We start from the raw sequence: 8,539 nt of genomic DNA, 5'->3' as shown, positions 1-8,539 counted from the left end.
TTCGTGTTCTTCTTCTACCTTCTCACCCGAACTTTGACGATGATTTTGGCAGAAGCTTTTGTTTCTGACAAATGCACGACCGTTGAACACTTCGTATCATTGTGCATCCTTCAGCAGTACTCTTTGAAGCTGTGTAGGCCGAACTACTACCGTACAAGCAAAGTTTGATCAGTCCCTCTGCAGCCATTCTGACAGTGGCTACGCCACAAGACACTTCCCGGCAGCAGACAAAGGTCGCTGCCCCCTCCACCGAGACTCGGCTGCGGCTGTTGCGTAACGGCGGGCTATTTACTCTCCCATGTGGCTGACACACTGAGCGGCGCTGTCTGGGTAGCAGCAGCGGCGGCAGAGCGCAGTTCCCGACGCTCGGCTGTTCCTCCGCAGGCAGGATGCACGTGGAGCTGTCGACACGGCAGGGAGCGCTGCGCGGGAAGGTCGTGCTGTCCGTCAGGGGGCAGACCTACTTCAGCTTCCAGGGCATTCCCTACGCCAAGCCGCCACTCGGCGAGCTGAGGTTCAAGGTGAGAGACACTGCACAGTGGTTATCGCTCGCCGGCTTCTGTGGAGTATCTTACGACGCTATCACTATGTTCACGTGGTCTCACGAATCCAGTTTTCCATAAACGGATTTCGTAATATCGCTTCTGGTTAGTAGTGCGAACACTCCAATACTTGATCGGGAAATGTGGGTGTGGCTGCTGGTTTTCCGCTTGTACAATCCTGCAATGCTTCCGTGTAAAGATTCTACCAGTTGTGACCGGTTGTTAAAAGCTGTTAAAATGTTGGTTAATGTGGCCAAAGTTATTTTCTGTGTATTACTGGATTTAGCAGGAAGTTGATCATTATCTTCGTTCAGCTGAAAACAACCGTTCCATTTTAATGATATAAAAAGGTGGTTCCATAGATTAGGGAAATTGTATGTGAAGGAGGGAGAATGGGAACTATTGATGTCAGCTGAATTTGGACTTTAAGTGGAATCAGTGGCGACGCGAGAAAATGTGTGATAAACGGGGATTCGTACTCAGTATCTCTTGCCTGCAAGGCAGTTTGCGTTAACCACTGCGCCGTCCAAAGTGTTCAACGCAGTTGCGCAGACTATTTCGTCACTCCCTCGGCCTACACACATTGGCACATAGCGCCACCTATACGCAGTCTCAGTCCATGTCCTCCATGCTCGCTACTTTCAGATTCCCGCAGGAGGTCAAATGTAATTGTGCATCTGCACTTGAGGTGGTGGATTCTTTGCCCACTGGGGCATGTTTACCGACTTAGCAAATTCGAACTTCTTGGTGTGACTAGGGCCTCCCATCGGGGAGACCGTTCGCCGGTTGCAAGTCTTTCCATTTGACTCCACTTCGGCGACTTGCCTGTCGATGGGGATGGAATTATGATGATTAGGACCACACAACACCCAGTCCTTCACTGGACAAAATCTCTGACCAGCCGCGCTTACCACTGAGCTACCGTGGGCGGACAAATGCGTGGTAATAACGGTATATCCACCTCAGGTTTGTTCGTAATTTACTGTTGCTAATCTCGCATGTAGTGGAAGAGCATGTCATGTTTGTTGTTGCTGCACACTGAACAGTACTGAAGTGGTCTGGTTTCTTATTCATAAAACTTTCGTGTATATTTGCAACGAAGAGAACAATGCAAGTAGTATAGCTACCAAAACGTTATCTCATAAAATGGGTCGCCAAAAATATCTTAAACTGTGTGATTGTGTTTTAATTAACCTTTACCAAAATAATCAGAAAACATAAAAGTGTATACCAAATTGTATTAGGCAGTGCAGTGAACAGTGTTTACAACGCGTGACGTCATAGTACGCGGCACACAGTTTCAACCCTCAAAGCTAACAACATAGAAAAATGGTTAAAATGGCTCTGAGCACTATGGGACTTAACATCTGAGGTCATCAGTCACCTAGAACTTAGAACTACTTAAATATAACTAACCTAAGGACAGCACACACATCCAAGCCCGAGGCAGGATTCGAACCTGCGACCGTAGCGGTCGCGTGGTTCCAGACTGAAGCGCCTAGAACCGTTCGGCCACAAAGGCAGGCGACTGTATAGAAAGTCTACAAATCGAACTTTGAAAGAATAAATAACCAAAATGTTCTTGTGAAAACCCCCTGCGAATTTACTTACGCAGACTGACTAAATACAGAAAATTCCAGACGTTAAAGGATGTACACGCAAATGTAACACTGCATTGGAAGAATAAGATTGTCTGCATAAGAAATGAAATCTGGACCGATCATCACCTAAACTGAACTAGATATTAATTTTGAAATACAACGCCTACCTATGAATAATCCGATTATCTTGACTGTAATGTTGAACTGGCCCTAACAAATTTCATAGCTTACCTGCGGCGACGGAAACTCGGTATTGCTCGAAAGTGATGAACATTAAAATACAGCGCAGCAGCAGACCAGCTAAAAGAAAGAAACAGAAAGCCTTGACCCGTGAAATGCAAGAACGTGCAACTACTGTAAGTAGACCATGCTTCAGTTTTAACCACTGTGTTCCACACAGTGCAATGCTGCCACGCACTACTAGAAAACCAAATTTTCGTGAGGAGACAATACAAAGTATCGCACTTACTAAACGATTCAAATGAGACTAGTATTTGAAACTTACATTCTGATTCTTTACTTAACGATTACAACCATCTTCACAAAAATTACTTCTTTTTAAAAATGTAGCTGTGCCAAGAAGTTAATTACCAAAATGCTAAAGGAATGGTAAATCCGTAACTTCCGAGTGCAAGCCATGTTAGCGTGATCTCGTTTCGACAGTCACACTGACTAGCCCAAACCATTATCGAAAAATCACCGGAGTTTACATTTCACGGACTCATCACAAGAGCGAGGAAGCAATGCAGCGACAACGTTACCTGATAATCTTCTCAAGCCAATCTTTACCATGTAACATTTACGAAATTCATCACCGTCTGCATGTTTATCTCTCTGCTGTTAGAAATTTTCAGAGCGCTTAGTGGCATGAACAACAACGTACTTACTTACTTCTCACATGCTGACAATGGCAACAACGAAGCTATTGAACACCGCAGAGAGGGAGCGAGGTGGCGCAGTGGTTAGCACACTGGACTCGTGTTCTGAAGGACGACGTTTCAAGCCATTGTCCAGCCATCCAGTTTTAGGTTTTCCGTGATTTCGTTAAATCACTTCACGTGGACGCCGTGATGGCTCCCGTGAAAGGGCACGGCTGGCTTCCTTCCCCATCCCTACCTAATATGATGGGATGGGTAACCTCAGTGTTTGATCCCCTCCCCCGAATCAAACAACCACGGGAGAACTTCAAAACTTTCCTGTCCGCACGTCTCGTACAAATTTATTAGCTTGGCGACGGCAGCGCTAGTTCGGATTACTTGGCTTGTCGCCGGCCGATTGTCACCTTTCTGTTGATGACAAGCTTCAAAGACATTGACTTTTGCGCGCTTTAATTTTCCGGAAATCCTCTGGTTCGCCGTATCGTTCCACAAACTCGAATTTTCTTTTCAAGTAACTTCTCTGCAAGTTCTACACTGTTATAATAATTATCCATGCACAGGTGATGCCACTTTCCGTCCGAAGATGTCAATAGTTCCGTCACTGTTTTTTCTAAAGGCTGTCCAGCGCCGGAATATATCTTGAATGAGGAAATGTATCCCGTACTCGAATCACACAGCATCCGAATGAGTATGCCGTATTTCGCAATTTTTGATGGATTGTGAACTTTAAAATTTAACCGTCCACGCCACAGTATCATTCCTTCATCAATTGAGATGTTTTGCCTTACGTTAAAGGTTTCTTTAACCTTTTTGGAAAAATAATCAATTACGAATTGCACTTTGAGAAGCCGGTCGGCACTATCCAGTTTTTGTTGCTGTCGGAAAAATGTAAAAATGATAATATTTGTCTGAATCGGTGGCGGGACATCGTTTTGCGAAATATCGGTGTGTTCATCAACGGATTCGTTGACCAGTTATCATTGATCCTTGCTTTCCTTAGTAAGCCCAAACCATTTTATAAGTTCGGGTCCCGTAACGTCGACTAATTTGGCATTTTTTAAATCCAGTTTCCTTCTATTGCAATTTTGACTGTAGTACTTTTTGGTTTCGTTGCTGATATCTTCAGATAGATCGTTCCCAATATATAATTGTACGATATCCCCGACGCTCTGTGTGTCTTTGGGAAATATTTTTGGACCCGGGAATTCTTCAAATTTATTACTGGTCCTCGGTAAATCGAAGTCTGACCTCTGTGCACTGTCTTCTTCATCTGATTCAACCGATCAGTTGGCAATCGTAGCGTTCGCCGAATTCTTCTTGGACGTATTTCAGTCTCTTCCTACGATTCTGCTTCACTTTCATTTTTTTGATATCCAATGTCTTCTTCCCAATCGGCCAAGTCGTCCGGAACTTCATACTAGACGTCCGCGCATTCATCGTAAATAATCCTATTGTCTCTTTCGTCCGCCATGATGAAAGGTCACAAGTACTTATAAAAACAAAACACCTGTTAACGTGTGTAACGTGTTGTTACCTAAACAAAACACCAACACAATGCAAAAGATACTAACGTGCTGTCGCCGGCCACTGCGCGATACTATGCAGACGACACCACTGTGGTGTCGCCGGCCGTTGACCGCTATTTCGCGCACGAGACCACTGCGGTGCCGCCGGACGGCAATCTGTTCGGGTGAGATTTTCTTAATAACCGTTTTTGCGTGATCAGCACGTAAGTATAGAGAAGGTCTAAGGTAACTGACCTTGAGCCATCGCAATAACACACACATTAATGTGGCCGCGTTACACCCTTATCTATATAGAAGCGTGACGTGGGCTGCAAATAAATGCCTCGTTTGTATCTCACGCTGGCATGCATAGCACTAAAACAGAACGTCATTTTCGATTCAGATATGCCGGTATTGTTGTTGCGATGGTGATGGAAGCCAGACACTGTTACCACCTGATATGCCACAAGACCCTATGAGTAGATAGACGGGCGAAAGAGATTTAAGGTTTTTGGTGGCTTCTTTGTCACTCTGCCGCTTTTCTATTTTTTTGACTCATTAGTTTTCGGTCTTTTGGCAGGTTTAATGCGGCCCGCCACGAACTTCTCTGTGGTGCCCACCTTTTCATGTCAGACTAGCATTTGCAACCTACGTCCTCAGTTATTTGCTGGATGTATCCCAATATCTGCGTCGGTCTACAGTTTTTAACCTTACAGCTCCCTCTAATGCATGTCTTAACAAATATGAAACAACCGATGTTTTCCATATATTCCTTTCCTCGTTCCTTATCTTATCAAATGGTTCAAATGGCTCTGAGCACTATGGGACTTAACATCTGTGGTCATCAGTCCCCTAGAACTTAGAACTACTTAAACCTAACTAACCTAAGGACATCACACTACACCCAGTCATCACGAGGCAGAGAAAATCCCTGACCCCGCCGGGAATCGAACCCGGGAACCCGGGCGCGGCAAGCGAGGACGCTACCGCACGACCACGAGCTGCGGATTTATCAGTCCACCTAATTTTCAACGTTCTTCTGTAGCAACTGACCTCAAATGCTTCTATTCTCTTCTTTTCCGGTTTTCACATAGACCACTCCTCACTGCTATACAGTGCTGTGCTCCAAATGTGTGAAGGTATTCTCAGGCACCTCTTCCTCACAGTAAGATTTATGGCTAATAGAAGTAGACTTCTCTTGGCCATAAACGCATTGCTTTACCGTGCTAGTCTGCTTTCTATCTCCTTCTTCCTCTGACCGTCATGGATTATTTTGCTGCCTAGGTAACGGAATTCCTTAACATTGCAAGACTACACTGGGCTTGTGGTTTTATTTTCTTTTTTTTGGAAGGCGACAAGTGACTATGAGTTACCGCCCTGACAGCAATCACTTTAACTAGTAAACTTCCCACTTGATTAACTGCCCCATGTGTCTGCTAAATTGATTTTCCCCTTTAACTGTGTTTCTTGATGATAGCTTGCATTAGAGGTTATTCATTTATCAGAAGCTAAATTAACTTGAATGCTGAAATAACGTTAATGAAATTGCGGCCCTGTCGTTATCTTAGTCAATTTTGATGGGTAATTAATGTATCAACACAGCACTGACCTTTCATAACAATTATGACTAAAGTTCATTGATTAAAACAGGATAAAAATAGATATTAAGCGTGATGACAAAATATAAAACATGAACTGATGTCATCACAAATATGCAACAAACAGTTAACACTTCCATTTATGGCGGCTGGTTAGGAAAGACTAAGGACTGTCAGATTGAATCATTTACTCTGGTTCAAAATGTCGATAACGCAAGCCGAAATTATCTAACGCTGAACAGACTTCGATGGATTTATTCTACACAGAAGTTATACTACGTTGGTGCAGCTGAGACAAGTGGCGGGATTGTAATCATATTTGCCATAACAAGCTGGAGCAGCAATGCAGTACCGCTTTTCTTGATGTGCAGCGCTGTTTCAGGTGACGGTCGTGGTTTAAGCATCTGCAGAGCAGCGATGTGTGTTTCCTGTAATTCGCTATCACGGGAAGAAATTAGCAAGCCCACAGCTGGTGATCGCAATTAATTTCTTATGGAGTCCATAAATCTCGGCAGATTCCAGCGTGTGACTATCCGAATCTCTGGTTATACCATGGACCAATTTGACTCACTTATATGGCAGTGCACAGAAGGAGTTCAAATGCCTACGTGGCAGGCCTGTCACAAATTAGACTGCCCTCAGCACAGCTAGTTGTCCAAAATGACTCAGGTCTAAACGCTCAGGACATGCTCAGGACATGTGTCCCAAGTGCAGCCCCTTCATAACAAAAGTCAAGACCTGAATTCTCTCCAGACCCGAGTCGGAATCAGAAGACCAAGTTCCTTTTCTTCTCCCTTTGCATCAAACCTCAGTAAACTCCACAAAAGCACTCCTGCAAACCTCCAGAAGGGTTTCATGCCAATCACAAGACTAGACAAGCTCCATATTTCCCCTCTAACTCCTCTTCTCCACCCACTGGCCAGTCTTAATCAAAGTTAACAATATTCTTCTTTTTTCAGGAGAAGCAGCCAATCCCTACTCGTAAATTCCTGTGCAGAGAGGAGGAGCTGTTGTGCTGCCACGGCCACTATAGGCAGCGTGTTTTTAGTTTCCTAAACAACACTTTTATCATGTAGATCATTATCTAGGCGGCTTGAATATTACCAAGGGTCACAGCTAAACTAAGGAAAGTGCTTTTGTGTTCCAACGTAGACCATTTCAGAATTGCAATAAATGTCACGTTTCTTCTAAAATTGTTTTGAAGGCCTTAGGCTTCCCACAAAACTCTGCAGGCAGAGGGAAGACATCACCTGGCGGCTCCTTCAATGATGTTCCGTCCACGGTGAACATGGGAACTCGTGAATTTCTTTTGACCACCGTCCCTGTTCACAAAGGGCATCTTCGGGACTGTTGTAACGCATTGGCCGGGCGGCCTAGATGTCTCTTGTGCCCCAGTCCCTGCTGTGGCAAGAGGCGCCTAAGAGGTAGGTCCAGGCAGGCTGTTTTCTCACCTCTTCGACGAAATGCGTTTCCTGGATACTGATGCGATAAATTCTTGTGCCTAGCGCTCTGTCCCCGGGAAGGGCTTAGAGATGTTTCTTTCCCTAATAGATGCAAGTGGGTTTCAAGCCCCAAACGTCCTCTGCAAGAGTTACTTTTAAATGACTAAACTGCTTGCTTGTTCTCAACTCTGGAAAAATAACATTCGAAGGAGAGCCACCATAGAGATCCCACATTCATTAACAATGTATATGTTCCCAGCAATGCTTGCGCTCGCCGATACCTTCCTGTTGTCTCACAAAAACGATGTCTTGGGTGTTAAACCAATATTAAATGGCACCCTCAAACGTGGAGAATGGTGAGAAAGTGACTCGTCCTCTCTAAAATTCATCTACTTCGTGGTCAACAATTATGATCTTAAAATCCGCGCTGTTCTCATTTAGGGTATATCCCATGGTTTTCACCTTTCTCCAATTTATTTTCAATGCATATTCTTCACTCACTAGACCATTCCATTCAAGACATCTGTAATTCTTCTTCACTTTCACTAAGAGCAGCATGTCATCAGTGAATGTTATCATTAATGTCATTTGGCCGGCCGCGGTGGTCTAGCGGTTCTGGCGCTGCAGTCCGGAACCGCGGGACTGCTACGGTCGCAGGTTCGAATCCTGCCTCGGGCATGGGTGTGTGTGATGTCCTTAGGTTAGTTAGGTTTAAGTAGTTCTAAGTTCTAGGGGAGTGATGACCTCAGAAGTTAAGTTCCATAGTGCTCAGAGCCATTAGAACCATTGTCATTTGACCTTGAATATTAATCTCAGTCTCGAACCATTCTTTTATTTCCATCATTGTTTTTTTGGCATACAAATTAAACGTCAGGGGCGAAAGACTACATCCCTTTATTACATCCTTTTTAATCCATACACTTCGTCCTTGGTCTTCCACTCTTATTTTTCCATCTTGGTTCTTCTTCGTACT

At 44.3% G+C, this 8,539-nt stretch overlaps 1 protein-coding gene across 1 annotated transcript in view; it reads left to right on the top strand.

Moving 5' to 3' along the window:
* Nucleotides 1-312: 312 nt before the first annotated feature.
* Nucleotides 313-8,539, top strand: part of LOC126455658 (juvenile hormone esterase-like) — a 70,997-nt gene continuing 62,770 nt past the window's right edge. The window contains exon 1 of the mRNA XM_050091425.1: nt 313-521. Coding sequence (XP_049947382.1) covers nt 390-521 — 132 coding nt within the window. The 5' untranslated portion in view covers nt 313-389. The remainder of the gene's footprint in view (nt 522-8,539) is intronic.

Source organism: Schistocerca serialis, chromosome 2, assembly GCF_023864345.2.
Source record: "Schistocerca serialis cubense isolate TAMUIC-IGC-003099 chromosome 2, iqSchSeri2.2, whole genome shotgun sequence".
Taxonomy (NCBI): Eukaryota; Metazoa; Arthropoda; class Insecta; order Orthoptera; family Acrididae; genus Schistocerca; species Schistocerca serialis.
Note: the sequence above shows the minus strand (reverse complement) of the source record. Positions and strands in the feature narration are given on the sequence as shown.